At 41.2% G+C, this 18,944-nt stretch overlaps 1 protein-coding gene across 1 annotated transcript in view; it reads left to right on the top strand.

Moving 5' to 3' along the window:
* Znf398 (zinc finger protein 398) overlaps positions 1 to 18,944 on the top strand; it is a 34,096-nt gene that overhangs the window by 1,885 nt on the left and 13,267 nt on the right. Inside the window, exon 2 of the mRNA XM_057773407.1 lies at positions 3,938 to 4,333. Coding sequence (XP_057629390.1) covers positions 3,938 to 4,333 — 396 coding nt within the window. The remainder of the gene's footprint in view (positions 1 to 3,937; positions 4,334 to 18,944) is intronic.

Raw genomic sequence — 18,944 nt, 5'->3', positions numbered from 1 at the left:
TATTGAATATTACAAAATTGTTAATGAGATTTCACAACTTTTCATCCTAAGTCTTCACACCATTATTGATTTTTATACGCAGAGTATGTCAGTTGAACATTTCAGTTGTCATTTCAGGTCCTCCCTGATCACATGGAGCCAGTGGCTATGGTACTGACCAGGGCAAATCTGTTTTATGACAAAGAATTGGGAAATACTGAGATTTTTAATTTTAAGAAACATTTTTAGGGGCTGGAGAGATGGTTCAGCAGTTAAGAATATTTGTTGTGCTCTCAGAGGACCCTGGTTTAGGTCCAGCATTCACATGGTGGCTAACAACAATCTGTAACTCCAGTTCTAGAGTATCTGATGCCCTCTCCTGACCCCTGAGTGCATCAGGTATGCACATGGTGCCACATATATACACAGCGACACAGTACTGATATATATAAAACAAATAAATCTAAGTGATTTAAAAACATTTCTTATCTTTGAGAATTTAATGGAATGTATTTTGATCATGTTCACCCCACTCATTCTCCTAGCTCCTCCCAGGTTCACCCCCTTCCTTTACCAGTGTCCCCCAGTTTTGTACCTATGTGTCTATATGACCCATGGAGTCCAATTTGTGCTTCTCATATACTCCTTGGTGTATATTCCACCCACCAGAATGTGGTTGACCTACCAGGAGCCACACCCCTAAAAAATGGGCTTTCTCTCCCCCAGATGCCATCAGTTATCCATAGCTCCTCAGTTATGAGGTGGGAGCTCATGAACCTCCTCTTCCCCTTCCATGCTGTAATCTTGGCTAGCTTAATTTTTTTTTTTTTCAAGACAGGGTTTCTCTGTGGTTTTGGTTCCTGTCCTGGAACTAGTTCTTGTAGACCAGGCTGGTCTCGAACTCATGAGATCCGCCTGCCTCTGCCTTCTGAGTGCTGGGATTAAAGGTGTGTGCCCTGCTGGCTAGCTTGATTTTATGCAGGCAGCCACAGTAGATAGGAGTTCGTGAGTGCCGTGGTCTTGTCACGTCTAGAAGACACTGTTTCACTCCAGTCCAACCTTAGGTCTTAGGACCTTGTTACCCTTTTTCCACCGTGGTCGCTGAGCCTTGGGGTTTGGGCAGTGGTGTGGATGCCCCATTTGGTTGAGCACTTCACTGACTATTTTTTGTTTTAGTTTTGTTTTTGGTTTGGGTTTTTTGAGACAGGGTTTCTCTGCTGCTTTGGAGCTTGTTCTGGAACTCGCTCTGTAGACCAGGCTGCCCTCGAACTCACAGAGATCCACCTGTCTCTGCCTCTCGAGTGCTGGGATAAAAGGCGTCCATCACGAACGCCCAGCCTGACAAATTTTTTACTACTATGAGTACTATTGAGTCTTTTTGAGACAGAATCTTGCTATGTTAGCCCCAACTGGCCAACATATAGATCAGGGTGGCCCCAAACTCACAGAAGTATTTCTGCCCCTGCAAGTGCTAGAACCAAAGGCACTTGCCACCACACTAGCTGTTTTTTTTTTTAAATGTACCTTATAAAGTAGAAGGGTTGGTATTAAGAGTACAAGTGGAGAGATTGACTTTAAACAAGATCAAACTCCTTTGAGAAAGAAAGGACCCATGTATTATTACTGATAGGTTTGGTGTGGGAAGAAGTATAAAGAAAAAGAGTTTAGGCCTAATTTCTTTAGTTTCCTTTTTTTTGTTTGTTTGTTTTGTTTTTGTTTTCTGAGACAAGGTTTCTCTGGATATCCCTGGCTGTCCTGGAACTCACAGAGATCTGCCTGTCTCCCCTCTTCCCCCTACCTCCCAGTTCTGGGATCAAAGGCATGTGCCACCTTAGTCTGACTTACTTCAGTTTTCTTAAAGTAAGACACCATGTCATCTCTGGAGTGTAAGGGGCTATGTGAATAAGTCTCTGCCCTCCCTGTGTGCTCCCTAAATCAGAAGGTAGAGCATCCATCACCTAAGAATGTGCTTAAAGCACACCATCTCCATTTTCTTATCACACTTGCTGAATGAAAATATGGATTTTAACTGGATTGTCAATGACTTTGTGGGGCTGGGATCAGGATTTGGGATTAAGGTCTTGCTATTGTAGCCCTTGCTGGCTAGATACTCACTATGTAGCCCTGACTAGACTCAAACTCAGAGCAATTCTCCTAACTCAGTTTCCTTAGTGCAGAGGACAACATGGGGGAGTTGTGATATGGCATTCCCCTCTATATGATGTGAGTGCCATTGATGAATAAAGAAACTGCCTTGGCCTGTTGATAGGGCAGAACTTAGGTAGGCGGGGAAAACTAAACTGAATGCTGGGAGGAAAAAGAAAGAGTTAGGGAGAAGCCATGGAGCCACCGCCAGAGACAGACACAATGAAACTTTGCTGGTGATGCACAGATTAATGGAGATGGGTTAAATTAAGATGTAAGAGTTAGCAAATAAGAAGCTAGAGCTAATGGGCCAAGCAGTGTTTTAAATAATATGGTTTCTGTGTGATTATTTTGGATCTGAGCTACTAAGCTGCCGGGAACCAACAAGTGACCTTCTTCAACAGAGTTGATTCTCTTCTTCCACCATTTGGGTCCCAGGAATTGAGCTCAGATAATCAGGCTTGACTGCAAGTGTCTTTATCTGCTAAGCCGCCTCACTGGCCGATTGCCCAGCCTTTTCTAGTTGATTCTTTTGCACATTAGTTTGAAAGTTTGCAGAAGCCTGGAGGGCACTGGATAGTGTTAGTAGTGTCAATGAGCATTGACCGTCGGTGTATGACAGCATCTCACATGGTTGTATGATTTACTTTTGTAGATCTTATCCGACTGCTTGTAGAAACAAGCAAAAAAAAAAGTGTATGATTCAACTCATTCAAAGTAGGAGGTCAACTGAGCAAGTGACAGGAGTGAAATGGGGTTGAAGGTGGCAGAAATGGTCAAGTAGGGAAGAAAGCAAAGCCATGTACAGGTGGTAGGCCAGAGTTATTACTGATGGATTGAAGATCAATGAAATGAGGCTAAGACAGTGCATGAAGTGGAAATAGAGGGCTGTGGCCAGAGCGGTTTGTCAGGTTCAGAGAATTAGGCCTTGAGGAGGCTTAGTCCAGCCTCCTATATTTGTCAGATTTCTTCCATTTATGATACTCTGTTTCAAAGTACATTCAGTAATGAATAGCCTGTGACTTCCTTGGAAAAAAATCTAATTATGACATTGTTACCCGCCTGAAAATTCCCATCTATTTTTCCACATCTAGTTTGTCCTTTGGAGTTTTATAGTATAAGATTAAATAAACCTGTTCTACTTTCAATTTCATAACCCTTGAATATTTTAAAATAGTTGTCGTATTTTCTCTAGACTATGCGTCCTCAGTCTGTCAGTTATTACTAATTGGTATAGTTGTAGTGTATAACCTCAGTGAAAGACAGAGCTAGAATATAAATTCTTAAGAGATTTGTCGTAGAGCACTGTGGTAAGTGAAACTTGGTGAGAATTCTTTGCCTTTTCCAGAGATAGAGGAGGCAGCAGCAGCCTGAACTTCTGGACCCTTTATTAGAGAGATGGACCAGATTGGTCCTAAGAAGCGAGTTTATTTATCTTTATCACTATCTTTGCCAGTCCATCCTTGAACCCACCAAAACAGTTCCCTTGGCTTTTGATGCCTACAGGTTTCAGAGCAACAAGGTTAACAGAGAGACTTTACTTTTGTTTTTGTTTTTGAGTCAGGGTTTCTCTGTGTAGCTTTGGAACCTGTCCTGGTGTTTGCTTTGTATCCCAGGCTGGCCTCGAACTCACAGAGATCCTCTTGCTTCTGCCTGTGGAGTCCTGAGCTTAAAGGTGTGTACCACCACCACCCGGCCTAAAACTATTTTGATTAATATCAGCTGGACAGTAAGTAGCTCTTATCTGGTCGTAGTTTAGAGTCAGGAGTCCTTCTAACTCAACGTCTTGCCCCCATCTCTCCATTGCACGTAGACTTCTGAATGGGACTCGGAATGCCTTGCATCTCTGCAGCCTCTTCCTCTTCCTACACCTCCAGCAACAAATGAGGCACACCTGCAGACCGCAGCCATCTCCCTGTGGACAGTGGTGGCTGCTGTGCAGGCCATAGAGAGGAAGGTGGAGGTCCACAGCCGGCGACTGCTCCACCTAGAAGGCAGGACAGGGACAGCAGAGAAGAAACTAGCCAGCTGTGAAAAGACAGTGACTGAGCTTGGGAACCAGCTGGATGGCAAGTGGGCCGTACTGGGGACCCTGCTGCAGGAGTATGGGCTGCTTCAGCGGCGGCTGGAGAACCTGGAGAACTTGTTGAGGAACAGGAACTTCTGGATCCTGCGGCTGCCCCCAGGTATTAAAGGAGATATCCCAAAGGTAATACCCCACTTCTAGGTTACAGCAGTACCACTAGCTCAGACACTAGCAGTTTAAGGGTAGTCTTGGTCAGTCAGGTACTTAGATATTTTTATTTCCTCTTAAAATTTCTTAGGTTGATGGAACTCTGAAGGTACTTTACATTTGTCTTCTTGAGAACTCTACTATGTTCATATCTTCCTTGCCTTTCTTTGTTTTTGTGAGACAGTCATGTAGCCAAGACTGGCCTTGAACTGCTGATTTTCTGCCTATATCTCTCCCAAGTGTTAGGATTACAGTCATGGGACAACCGTGGCTCAGTACACATTTAGAGGGTCAGCCTTCCAGAGAGAAAATCCATAGTTGACTCTAGATTCTTTTTCCCCTTTTAATATCTTTCACTTTTCATGTATATGAGTCCCTTCTCTCTTTATAAAACCATCTGCCACAATCTTAGTGAGAAAATTGAGTTCAATTTCATTGAAATCAGTTAATTTGAATTTGGTTGACAATTTTGGTGAAAAGTTAGAGGGAAGACAATGTAAGGGATTATAATCATATGGTTCTTATAAGGGCTGGGGTCGTCTGTGAGTCTAGGCTGTCATTCATGGAGCAAGCATGCTAAGATGCTAGCACTGTCTTTTGAAAGAACTAGTTATAAAACAGAAAGGAAGTTTTGATGATCACTGTTTGGCAGCGAGACGCCTAGTTTCCAAACATACTCTTTCATTTATACAATTGTTCATAGACACAGGCCTTTTTAATTCTTTAAAAATGTTTTTTGGGGGTAGGCATGCCTTCATTCCTAGCACTCTGGAAGCAGAGATAGGAGGATCTCTGAGTTTGAGGCCAGCCTGGTGTATATAACAGTTCCAGGGCAGCCAGGAATACATAGAGAGGCCTTGTCTCAAAAAAACAAAAAGCAATTTTTTTTGGCTTACGAGTTTGATATGTAGCCCAGACCTGCTCACAACTTAGAATCTTGCTTCAACCTCTCAAGTAATGGGGTTTCAGGCATGGGGCACCATACTTGGGTTCCACAAGTATTTCTTGAATACATTTTTGTTTATTTTATATATTTTCTCAAAGAAAAAAACTAACTTGTAAAACATATTTAAATACGTTGATAAAAGTAAATTCAGGTTCTTGTTAGTGTTCTGTTTTCATATGGATGCCTGAGAAGGTCTCACTAAGAAAATGATATTTAGCCAGGTATGGTATCATATGCCAGCACATGGGAGCCAGAAACAGGTGATCTCTGTAAATTTGAGGCCAGTCTATGGTACATAGGGAGTTCCAGGCCAGCCAGGGATATACAGTGAGGCCCTGTTTTAAGGTGTAGGAGTGCAGGGCTAGGGAGATGGCTCAGTGGTTAGGAGCACTGGCTGTTCTTCTATAGGACCACAGTTTGATTTCCACCACTCACATAGGCAAAACATCCATGGACATATATATACACACACAGACACACACAGACACACACACACACACACATATATATATATATGAAATTGATATTTGATATTTGAGCTGAGTGAACTTCAGGAAGAGGCCCAAGATTATGAGAAGATCTGAGGAAGAGCTTTCCAGGTAGGAAAGAGTAGTTAATACAAAGTCCCCAAGGCACAGTAGATTTATAACACAGGAAAAGGAAAAAGGCCAGTTAGCCAGTATGCATGCTTGACTAGAAGCACAATTGAAGAAACAGAGTGGAATCATTATTGAATTCTCATTGTTCCAGAAATTACCTGCTTTGGCATGATGACACACTATTTTAATCTTAGCACTTAGGAGGCCAAGGCAGGAGATGGAAATTTGATGTTTTGTTTGAGATATGATCTCTCACTTTGTAGACCAGGCTGGATTTGAACTCATGGATGTCTGCCTGAACCTGCCTCTGATTCCCAAGTTCCCAAGTACTGGCATTAAACCTCCAGAATGGAGGTTTGAAATGAGCTGGGGTACAAAATGAGACTTTATTCTTTTTATAAAAAGTTTGTTTGTTTGTTTGTTTGTTTGTTTGTTTGTTTGTTTTTGAGACAGGGTTTCTTTGTGGAGCCTTGGCTGTCCAGAAACTTACTCTGTAGATCAGGCTGGCCTTGAGCTCACAGAGATCTGCCTGCCTCTGCCTCCCGAGTGCTGGGACTAAAGGTGTGCACCACCATAACTTCTCACCACCCCTGGCTCCTGCAAGACTTTATTATTAGCAAAAATAACAATAACAATAACAAAAAAGTCAACTGGCTTGGTATACTTTAACATTTTTGGAGTTCAAAGTGGAATAATTTTAAAAACTCCATAGACATTATAATATATGACTGGTACTATGACCTTTAAGACCGAGGACAGGAATTTGAGTTAGAAACTTAAGTCCAATGAGAAGAAACTGCAGAACTTGAGTACAGGAATTATTTCTGGCTTATGCTTAGAAAAGTTATGCTTGCTGCTTTGTGGAGATTTGTAGCAGCAAGAACAGAAACAGAGTGGAAATTGTGAGGGAGCATTAATGACAAGAAAGTGGGAGTGGTTTGAGTGATGAAGCCATGGCCATGAGATGAAGAGAAGTAGATAGACACGGGAACTGCAATAGGATTTTATTTGCTGGGAATGAGGAATAATTGCCATTGTAAAATTAACTGTGGGATGATTTACTTAGAACTTAGTGTTCTGTTTTACTTATTTCAAGGCTTATAATTTTCTTAAGAGTCCTAACTTGCCCAAGATCTTATGGCTACCAACAATAAACAGCAGCATTGTATTTTTAACCTAGCTGGATCTGAAGCATATACTCTGTGGATTTACTGACTCTTAGGCTCTTAGTTTAAGAACTGAGAGATGCCTGGGTGGTGGTGATGCACTCCTTTAGTCCCAGCAGAGGTAGGCAGATCTCTGAGTTCAAGGTCAGCTTGGTCTACAGAGTGAGTTCCAGGACAGCCAGGGATACACAGAGAAACCCTATCTCAAAAAACCAAACCGGGGGTGGGGGGGGGGAGAGAGAGAGAAATGAAAGAAGGAACTGAGAGATGGATCACTTGTTGCTCTTACAGAGGATCTGGGTTCAGGTTCCAGTCATCTATAACTCTAGTTCTAGGTGATCCAGTGCTCTCTTCTGGCCTTTGTAGGCACCAAGCATGCACACAATACACTTAACATACATGCAGGCAAAATACTCATACAGGCACATAAAATAAAAGTAATCTTTATGAAAAGGAAATGAACTTAGATGGTAACAGATGGTAACATTTCCTTTAAGATACTGATATGGAGAGCTCACTAGAGATGATCGATCGCTCAGACCCTCAGACACAGTGTATAGCCAACTGAAAAGTCTTTATTCCAGCAGACTGAGACCACACTCAAATGTTCAGGGCCCTGAGTATCCCCCTTCCCATCCTCACTTCCACTCCCATCCAGTACATAGGGGTTTTAAAGGCTGAAACCTTCTGGCTCCTCGCTCGGTAGGTGCAGGGGGCTTTGTAGAAGTAAGCAGTTTGTAGCAAGCAGTCTTAACAGAAGTAAGGTAAGTTGTTAGCTGGAGGGGTTCTCCACAAAGAGGCAACTAAGATGAACAGTTAGCTGGAGGGGGTTCCTTACAAACAAGCAGTTTTAACAAAGGCTTAGATAACTTAGCTAGGACACTCTGTCCTTTGGTTCCTAGAATAGAGTTGGGTTGTTTTCCATGGGCTTTTCCATCAAGATCAGATTCTAGTTAAACCTGAAATGGCTTCAGCAAGAATATAAGATGGAGGAACCTCTGTACTGGCTTGCCTCATCACAGTGCCTCAGGGAGTAAAAGGAATGAGTAGTTATCCCTGGGCAATGTTAGGTTCAAGAAGCTCAAGGAAGGGTGAAGAGCCCTTGACACAGAGATAGTATTGTCAGTTATGCATTGGGAGAGGCGTCTCTAGAGAGAGTGGGTAACAAGAGATAAGCTTCAGAGGTAGAAGGAGTCAGCAGAAAACACCAGTGAGTTAGCAGGAAAGCAATCATAGAGTGGTTGGAGCTACAGAGCTAAGGAGACTTCAAGGAGAATTGTGATTTGTGAGTTATAATACTGGGAGGTCTAGAAAGGTAAGGATAGTGAACGTGATTGGCAGCGTGGCTGTCAGAGGAAATCATGACATAATTTGCTTGACTGGCAAGATAGAGATAGAGGACTATTAGAATAGCACAGTTGTAGAGTAAACAGGAAGCGAAGAAAAGAATGGTAGGAATAGAGTTCCCTTCCTTCCTCTCTCCCTCTCTCCCTCCCTCCTTTCTTTCTATATAAGTATAGAGCTATTAAAAGTAAGGCTCTGGAGAGCACTGACTGCGCTTCCAGGGGGCACAGTTTTTATCCCCAGCATCTACATGGGGGCTCACAACCAGTTCCAGGGAATCTGCTGTTGGCCTTCACAGCCACAAGGCACAGACATACAAGCAGATAAAACACCTACACACGTTTTTTAAAAGTGAGAGTAAAAACATAGAATACACTCCTAAGACTCCACAGAAGCTGGTATTGCTTTTCCCTTGTCTTTCCAGAGAGAATTTATTAATTTTTTTTTTAATAATACTTTTTTTTTTTTAAATATTTATTTATTTATTATGTGTACAATATTCTGTCTGTGTGTATGTCTGCAGGCCAGAAGAGGGCACCAGACCTCATTACAGATGGTTGTGAGCCACCATGTGGTTGCCGGGAATTGAACTCAGGACCTTTGGAAGAGCAGGCAATGCTCTTAACCACTGAGCCATCTCTCCAGCCCCCAGAGAGAATTTATTAATACTGCAACAGATGTGTATATTATATACCTACATGCATTATGTAGAGATATATAACTTTTACATAATTGCATATAATACAGATTATTCATGTTGTTTTTGCTTTGAGTACAGTATTTTATTGTTATAAAATAATAACATCTTGGTTTATGAAATGGGGACATAACCATTACTAACTTTAGTAAACTATACAGAGTTATCCAAGGTGTCATAGCAAAGGAAATTTCAAGTTACTTTCCATGAGTGTTAGCTGGAATCTTTTTTTTTTAAACTTTATTTTATGTGCATTGGGTTTTTGCCTGCATGTATGAGTGAGGATGCCAGATCCCCTGGAATTGGAGTTACAGACAATTGTGAGCTGCCATGTGGGTGCTGGAAATTGAACCCAGGTCCTCTGGAAGAACAGTCAGTACTCTTAACCACTGGTCCATCTCTTTAGCCCAAGCTGAAGTCTTATTAATATTGAGTACTCTGATGTATATTTTTACTTAGTAACAATAATCCTTCGAGGGGATTTACTTACCATTTTATAAAGAAATAAAGGCTTAAAGTTTAATCAGAGTCAGACATGGTAGCATGCTGTTTGCTTTTTTCTCTTTACTCTTTTGTCTCTTTGTGGGGCCCACCACCCAGCTCCCAAATAAATCACACAGAGGCTTATTATTACTTATAAATGCCCAGCCTTAGCTTGGCTTTTTCTAGCCAGCTTTTCTTAGATTATCCCATTATCTTTTGCCTCTGGGCTTTTATCTTTCTCTATTTCTGTATACCTTTCTTTACTTCTTACTCCATGGCTTGCTGTGTAGCTGGGTGGCTGGCCCCTGGAGTACTCTTCCTTATCCTTCTTTTGCTCCTTGATCTTTCCTCCTTTTTATTCTGCCTGCCAACCCCACCTATCCTTTCTCCTGCCTTGCTCAATAGGCCATTCAGCTCTTTATTAGACCAATCAGGTGTGTTAGACAGGCAGAGTAACACAGCTTCACAGAGTTAAACAAATGCAACATAAAAGAATGTGGTACACCTTTGCATCCTTGAACAAATATTCCACAGCATAAACAAATGTAACACATGTTAAAATAATATTCTACAACAGTAGCACCTACCTGTAATTCCAAAATACAGGCGGCTCAGGCAGAAGGATTTATTCGTGTTCAAAGCCAACCTGATCTGCTAATAAGTAACAGGCCAGTCAGAGCTATGCAGAAACACTTAGAAACAAAAGCAAACTACACACACACACACACACACACACACACACAAAGCAACAACAAAAAAACCTAGATTAAAATGTAGAGTGATTGCCCAGTGTGCATGAAACCCTGGGTTCGATCCCTGACTCTAAATAAACTGGATATGGTAACACCTGAATGTAATTACATGTAATCTCAGCATTCAGGAGGTGGAGGCAAGAAGATGAGGAGTTTAAGTCATTTTTCAGCTACACAGCAAGTGTGAAGCTAGCCTGTGCTTCATGAGATTGCTTCAAAAAACACAAAGTGAAAAGGTCGGATGTGATGGCTCATGTCTTTAATCCTAGCACGTGGGAGGCAGAAGCGTGCAGACTTGGGTTTTAATATAGAATTCCCTATTGGGTGTTTTATTGCTTCTCTTGGGCACCTTCAGATGTTCATTGGGATCACTTTAATTAATTATTAATTAATAGAATAGTAATAAAGGTATTAAAATTATATTGTACCTAGACAAGTCGATGACATTTAAACTCCAAAAGCATATATAAAATATTTTTTCTTTCAGATATTTTCTTATGAAAATAAAATGAGTTTAATTATGGTCAAAATGTACTGAAGATTTGGATTGAGAAATATGTCTCTGTTGGTAGAGTACTTTCCTTTAGTGGACCAGGTCCTCCCTTTAATGAGTGTCTTATTTAGTTATTTTTAATTAATGTATTTTTTAGAATTATATTTTATTTATTTTGTCAGGTGGGGCACATGCTTGCCACAGCCCATGTATAGAAGTCAGAAGCAACTTTTTCAGATGTCACTTCTCTCCTTCCACCTTGTTTTTAAGTCAGAGTCTCATTGTCTCTCACAGACTCCTCTCATTGCAGGAACCCACCTGTCGGCCTTGCAGAACTGCCAGGCTCTTTCACACGCTGCTCCCTCCTGGTCTTAGATCTGTGAACTTTTAAAGAGGTTATAAAGGACTCTGAGACCAAAAGGTTTGAAAATGTCTGGGCTAGGACTGCAGTTGCTTCTTTTATTTTTATTATTTTGTGTATGGATGTTTTGCCTTCATGTCTGCGCATTGGGCCTGATGCGGGTCAGAAGAGAGCACTAGACTCCCTGAAACTGGAGTTACAGATAATTGCAAGCTGCCATTTAGGTGTTGGGGATTCAAACTTTGCTCCCCTGAAAGAGCAGCCAACCAGTGCTCTTAGCCACTGAGTCATCTCCCTGCTGCTGTCATTTCTCTAAGGGCTCACATAGCTCTTGTGTCTTCCAGTAGAGATGTTCCTTCAAAACTAACTACTTTACTGTAGTCTCCAGTCTCTGAAAGGTCTGAGTTGTGTTGTGTATTCTGTTACAGCACGTTCTCTTTTCTCTAAGACTTCTGGGTGTCCTTCTCCTTTTCTGGCCTGGATTCATATCCTGGCTTCTCCTCTGATCTTTAATCTGGATGCAATGCTTTCCTAGCCTACTATACTTATCTTGTCCTGAGGCTGCCTTAACTTATTCCTTTATGCCACACAATATGTCTCAAGCACCAGTACTTTTTTACTCATTTGTTTCCTGGAGTACATCCTCAAACTTCCTAAGATAAGATACATAGGAGGCATACTTCATGTTAGGAATGTCTTTAATATGGGAGTGCCAAACATAGTAGCACATACATGTAATCCCAGTATTTAGGAGACTGAGGCAGAAGGATTGCTCTGAGTTCAAGACTAGCATGAGATACATGGCAAAACAGCATCTTTAAAAAACAAACAAACAACAATGGCAATGGGTTCTTGATCCTATTGCATGTAATGGCTTTGTGGGAGCCCAGGTAGTTTGGATGCTCACCTTAATAGACCTGGATGGAGGTGGGTGGTCCTTGGACCTCCCACAGGGCAGAGAAACCTGCTTACTCTTTGGGCTGAGGAGGAAGGAAGACTTGATTGGGGGAGGGGGAGGGAATGGGAGGTGGTGGCGGGGAAGAGGCAGAAATCTTTAATAATTAAATTAATTAATTAATAAAAATCAGAAAGAAAAAAAAAACAAACAAACAAGCAAAGAGCAACAACAACAAAACCACAGAGTAGTGATAATTTAATACGAGGTTGATAGCCTAGTTAGTTCTAAGATTTTGTGAAAATACTTTCTCGGAGTTGTTGAGACATTGCTTCATTCCTTCTGTGTTTTGTTGAGGCAGGGTCTCAATACGTAGCATTGGCTGACCTGCTATTCACTATATAGACCAAGCTAGCCTCAAACTTGTAGACTAAACCCAAATTCCATCTCTTTTAGGATCATTTTATCTCTATTAGAAATCTGTTTCTAAAGTTTCATGTCTCTATTATCAATTTGTATTTAATCATATGCCTCTTTTGGACAGAAACTATACTTTAATAATTGTGGTGCTTAGGGAGAACTCTGTATATTGTGCATCTTCAGGACTGTTTTGCAGTTGTCCCTGCTCTGAATGACTGTAGCTAATGGTTTCTACCTTCCCAAAATGCATAGCTCTAGAGGTTAACTTCTTCCTTGAAACCTTGTGAAATAGGGGCTGGGCTGTGCCTTAAATTTTTCAGCCTCTTTTTTGTTACCTCACTTAATACTTTGCAGCTAAGTAGATACTAAGACTTATTTAACAAAGCCAGGAGTGATGGCATAGGTCTGTAATCATAATACTTTGGAGGCTGAGACAGGAGGATCACCAATTCCAGGCCAACTTAAGGTGTATAGTGAGTTCCAGGCCAGCCAGGCTATATAATGAGACCTTATCTAAAATATTAATGAAACAAATGAAAATATTATTGATTAAGGAGCTTGAGGGGGAAGGACATTAGTCTGAGGTCGTGACTCCTGAGGAAGCTGGTCTACTAAGAAGGAAAGGGGCTTTCTCCAGCCCCTTTCTTCTCTTCCTCTAGAACTCTCGGGGATTCTATCTGGGGCAGCAGCCTGACCCTCTTATGCCTTCTTTTTTGCTACAAAATCTTCCCCTTGCTGCTCTTCCTCGCTTATCTGGTTTCTTTGGTACTGCCTGCTCTGCCTTTCTTCGTCTTGCTGCTGTGCCTACTTGTTCCACTTCCTCCTCCTTGCTACTTCCCCACTCTGCCCTCTTGTTGTCCTTCTTGCTTGCTGTATCTTCTATTTGCTGGGAGACCTGACAGGTCCTATCCTCCCCAGCACAGGACCACATCGTTTAACCCAGTGCCTCATTGCTTAGCCCAGTGCCCTGGTGGATTGGGTTGAATGGATGCGAGTAGCTAGAGCTATGGGAGTTCCTTCCGTATCCTTTGGCAAGCCTGTGTGTAAATCTCGTACAATTTGGCCCGTAGAGGTTCTGCCTTAGTAAGAAGGAAATGGGAACTGCTCCTGGAAAGAAAGTCAGAACTTTTGTCAAGACTGCCAGCTCAGGGGCTGGAGAGATGGCTCAGCGGTTAAGAGCATTGCCTGCTCTTCCAAATGGTCCTGAGTTCAATTCCCAGCAACCATATGGTGGCTCACAACCATTTGTAATGAGGTCTGGCGCCCTCTTCTGGCCTGCAGACATACATACAGACAGAACATTGTATACATAATAAATAAATTAATTTAAAAAAAAAAAGACTGCCAGCTCACTTTCCATTGTGGACACTCATCAAGGAAAATTTCAGTTGTGCTTGAAGAGCTCAGAGGGGAATTAGTACAGAAAATAAATACATTCTGAGATGTACCTTGGAAGATGGAGGTGGGAGGGTTTAAGGCCAATCTGGGCTACGTGAAACTGTCTTAATTACTAAGTAAATAAATAATAAAATAAATAATTTCTTAAATTAGAATCTTAACACCAGTGACTCAATGTAGCTCACTGGTAGAGTACCTCACCTAGCACATGTAAGGGCATGAGGTCAGCATTTGGTTTGCAACACAGGAAAACAAAACCCAAAAATCTTTTTTTTTTTTAATTTATTTATTATGTATACAATATTCTGTCTGTGTGTATGCCTGAAGGCCAGAAGAGGGCGCCAGACCTCTTTACAGATGGTTGTGAGCCACCATGTGGTTGCTGGGAATTGAACTCAGGACCTTTGGAAGAGCAGGCAATGCTCTTAACCACTGAGCCATCTCTCCAGCCCCGCCAAAAATCTTAATACCAGAAACAATTTAATTGAATTTTGGAAGAGAAAAAAGGCAATAAAAACCCCCAGTGAGCTGGCCATGGTGACATATACACGTCATTCTGGCACTTGGGAGTTGGAGGTGGGAGGTCAGGAGTCCAAGGCCAGTCTGAGCTGCATGAAACTGTCTCAATTATTAAGTAAATAAATAATAAAATAAATAATAAAATAGAGTGGAGTACCTTGTTAAGATCAAAATTAAAATACTAAGAGGCTGAAGTGTCAGAATTAGGGCTGAAGACAAATCTGTTGCTCAGGTAGAAAGTCTCCAAAGAGACTGAGCGAGGTGGCACATGCCTAGAATCCCACACTCAGGAGATGGAGACAGGAGTACCAGATCCCCTCCATCCTTGGCTACATAATAAGTTCTAGATCAGACTGGGCTACACATAAATATGCCATCTCTGAAAAAACAAACCAAAATGTCCCCCAAAGACTATGAGTGTAATGAGTTTGTTCTCTAATGACTGAAAATGTTGACTAAAAAGCCTAACTACGTGGAGGGAAAAGGCCTCAAAATGGTCTTGGGATGTAGCTCAGTGATAGAGAATTTGTATAGCATGTGGAAAGCGCTAGGGTTGACCCAGAAATCACAATAAAAAAAATAGAACTGCCAGGGAAAATATCTTTTAAGTCAGTAAATCACATAAAATTTAACAATAAATACATTGACTAATGAACTTTTTAAAAAATTCAAAGTAGATACAACAAACAGAAAAAACTGGAGGCAATAAGATCTAGATGTGAACTGGAAAGAGAGGAATAAGATTCAAGATGAAATAGATAGTCAGATAATGAAATTTTCAAATCAACTGATAAATACTACATGGTGAGTTTTTTGTGTTTCGTTTTGTTTGTTTTTTTTTTTTTTTTTTGTTTTTTGTTTTTTTTTTTTGACAGGGTTTCTCTGTGTAGCCCTGAACTCACAGAGATCTGCCTGCTTCTCCCTCCTCAGTGCTGTGATTACCCGCTGCGGCCACCACCACTCAGCTCTACATAGCATCCATAAAGAGAGCTTAGGCAGTGCTGTGCACCTGCGCTTAGGAATCTGAGAGCAGCCTTGGCAACACAGCAAGACTTCCATTTCTTTCCTTTTTCTCTTTTTTCTTTTTCTTTCTCTCTTTTTATTTTATTTTATTTTTTTCCAAGACGACATTTCTCTGTAGCTTTGGAGCCTGTCCTCTTGTAAACAAGACTGGCATCAAACTCACAGAGATCCAACTTCCTCTGCCTCCTGAATGCTAGGACTAAAGGCGTGCACCACTACCACCCGGCAAGACCTCCAATTCTTCAAAGAAAAAAGATCATGAATTAATATGTAAAATATGTACTACAAAGGAAGACATTTATCAGAAATTGTGGTACTTTATTTTATCAATGAAAACAAATTTCAAGAAGAGATGGTTCAGGTGTTAACGGCTAGGCTAGCAACCAAAAATAAAAGTTTGGTTCCTAGCACCCACGGCTGTCTCCACCCCATCCTACTCCCCCGAAAGAAAGAAAACTAGACTAGGAAAACAGATCAGTATATCTAGAGAAAATGAAAATGAGCATGATGTTTGAGAAAGATGCGTGTGAGGAAAATTCTGGGCTTTCCAGATAGCATAAGAGTTAGCTGAAAAGGAACTTCAGCATGTTGGTTAAACAGCAACAAGTTGCAAACATTGAAATGCAGAAAATGGGAAATGCATTGAAAATAGAAAACAATGAAAATTCTGACCCAAAACTTCCAATAGGTAGTTTGTGGATTTAGGTGACCTATTTTTTTTAGACAGAGATGAATTGCCGAACTCAAACCAGATGTTGAAGAAAATGGCAGAGGAAGATGAAACAGTGATCTAAAATTTAAGAAGCCAAACTGAAAAATTGTAACTAGAAGTTGGAAAGATATCAAAAGAGAACCAGAGTAGCTGGGTGGAGAGCACGGGCTGAATGGATGCATCAGAGAGGAAGCATATAGCCGAGCTGAAGACAAACTGCAGTGAGTTGGGAAAATCTTTTCATGATTACAGACTGAAGAGCTTGCAGGAGAAAGTGGATGCCTCAGAGGCCATAGAGAAGAATTAGAGGGACTGGAGAGGGAGCTCAGCGGTTAAGAGTACTTGCTGCTTCTCAGAGGACCCACATAAGGAAACTCACAACCACCACTCCTGCTTCGAGATCTGACACCCTCTTCTGGCCTCCCAGAACACCTGTATCCATGTGCACATACACACACACATACACACAAAAAACAAATCTTAAAAGAATTGGAGCCAGGTGTGGTAGCCTGGAGGCAGGGGTAGGCAGATCTCTGTGAGTTCAAAGTCAACCTAGTTTACATAGTTCCAAGACTGTGAGGTCTACGTAGTAAGACCCTGCTTTGAAAAAAACAAAACAAAACATTTCATTTAAGACTATATAAAGCGCCGGGCGGTGGTGGCGCACGCCTTTAGTCCCAGCACTCGGGAGGCAGAGGCAGGCGGATCTCTGGGAGTTCGAGGCCAGCTTGGTCTACAAGAGCTAGTTCCAAAAAAAAAAGACTATATAAAGCTAGCCTGTGACACCTCCTAGACCTTCTTTCCCTATGAGAACTCTCAGTGGAAAACAGAAAGAGATATGTCTTTCAAAGACATCCAAAGGAAAAGAGTAGGTGAACATGCTAAAAAGTCAAAATACTAAGCAAGTTGATAATACATTCCTGTAATCCCAGTATTTGAGAGGCTAAGGAATGAGGATGGAGAACTGGAAGCCAGCCTATGATACATATGATGCATAGCTAGACACTGTTGCAGAAATTATGCCAGATACTTTGGAGAAGGGGGCTTTCTCAGTTCCTTCTGCATGTTCTTTAAAAGGAAAACCCAGACACAAATGGCAAGAATTTCTTTGGTCATGGGGGCTGGTACTGACATTAAAGCTTTTCTATTTCTAGATTCAATGTATCAGAACAGAGGCAAAAACCTAATGAGAATCCTTTCACAGTTCCTTCACCCATTGAAGAAACTTGCTTTTACAAATGGCTTGGCCAAGTAGAACAGCTATGTAAAACATAAAGTTGTATTGTCAAGTGATGAGATGCATGAAAGAATATGTGTATTGGTGTTCTGAGATGTTCATGTGTGGCAGGCTGACCTCAAAGTCAATAGATAGGCATAACTGAACTTCCTACCTTGACCCTCCTGAGTGCTAGGATTGTAAGAGTACACCACCATATCTGGCTTATGTAGTTCTGGGAATTGAACCGAGAGTTTTACACAGGCTAGGTAAATACTCTACCAACTGAAATACACTCCAGGCAAGAATGTACAAATATAGCACAATTACTATATAGACACATGTTTATATAAACTAACCATATAAGACATTGAAAGGGTGAAGGTTATGATTAAGTCTTGACATTTTAAACACCATAACCATTAAAAAGAAAACTGAAGACTTTACATAGTTCCTGAGAAACACAACAAATATGAAGGAAAATTAATGTTTGTAAAAGTAACAACAGGAAAAATATGCAAAGATTCAAAAAAGACTTAGGATATATAGAGAATTTTAAATTCTGGTTCAATACATACTATTCTAAGATAAATCCTGTTGATTTTTAGTCATGAGGCATGGAAATTGCATCAAGAGGAGATCTTCTTGACAAAAGATTAGAAGAGTCAGGGACAAACACAATTCTGGAGAAATCAGATGTCCTGAGGAATGATGTTTTTGAGGAGTGGCAGATAAAAACAGGTGACATGACAGTACAGCTTGAAGCTTTAACATGTGACACTGAGATGTTTTCACTCAACGTCACATGTTACAAGACATATAAGTATGTTTCAGGAAGGGTTCTAGCTACATATTTTGTGTTTTGTCACGGTTTTAGAAGTTTACTAATAATAAGTGTAGGAGCATTGGAAGAAAGAGAGGGGCTCCTGGTAGGTCAACCATGCTTCTATGGCCAGCCCTACACCCAAGAACATTTGACGCAATGGACTTTGAAAGAGAGAGAGAGAACAAGAAGTTGGGTGGATAGGAAGGTGGGGGTGGATCTGTGAAGAGGGGATAAATAGGAGTAAAATACATTGTATAAAATTCTCAATTTATGCCCCGTGGTGGCAGTGTACACTTTTAATCCCAGGACTTGGTAGACAGAGGAAGCCTGGTCTACAGAGCAAGTTCCAGGACAGCCAGGGCTACACAGAGAAACACTCAAAAAAACAAAACAAGCAAACAAATAAAATTCTCAATTAATAAAAGTAGTATTTAAAAACCCAAGGAAAAACAGCATAAGCTGTTTAAAATTCTGTTTGATTTGAGACAGGTTTTCTCTATAGCACTGGCTGTTCTGAAACTCACTCTGTAGCCTATACTGGCCCTCAAACTCAAGGACCTGCCTGTCTCTGCCTCCCTAATTCTTGGAATAAAGATATGTGCCACCATGCCCAGTGTAGAGTATTTTAAAGTGTTTTTTACATTACATTTATATTGTGGGGGGGGGCTACAAATGCACCACAGCACGTGTGTAGAGGTCCAAGGATAACTCAGAGACACGTCTCCTTTGCCATGGGT

This window comes from Chionomys nivalis, chromosome 1 (assembly GCF_950005125.1).
Source record: "Chionomys nivalis chromosome 1, mChiNiv1.1, whole genome shotgun sequence".
NCBI classification, from domain to species: domain Eukaryota; kingdom Metazoa; phylum Chordata; class Mammalia; order Rodentia; family Cricetidae; genus Chionomys; species Chionomys nivalis.
This window is presented reverse-complemented; position numbering and strand designations above follow the sequence as displayed.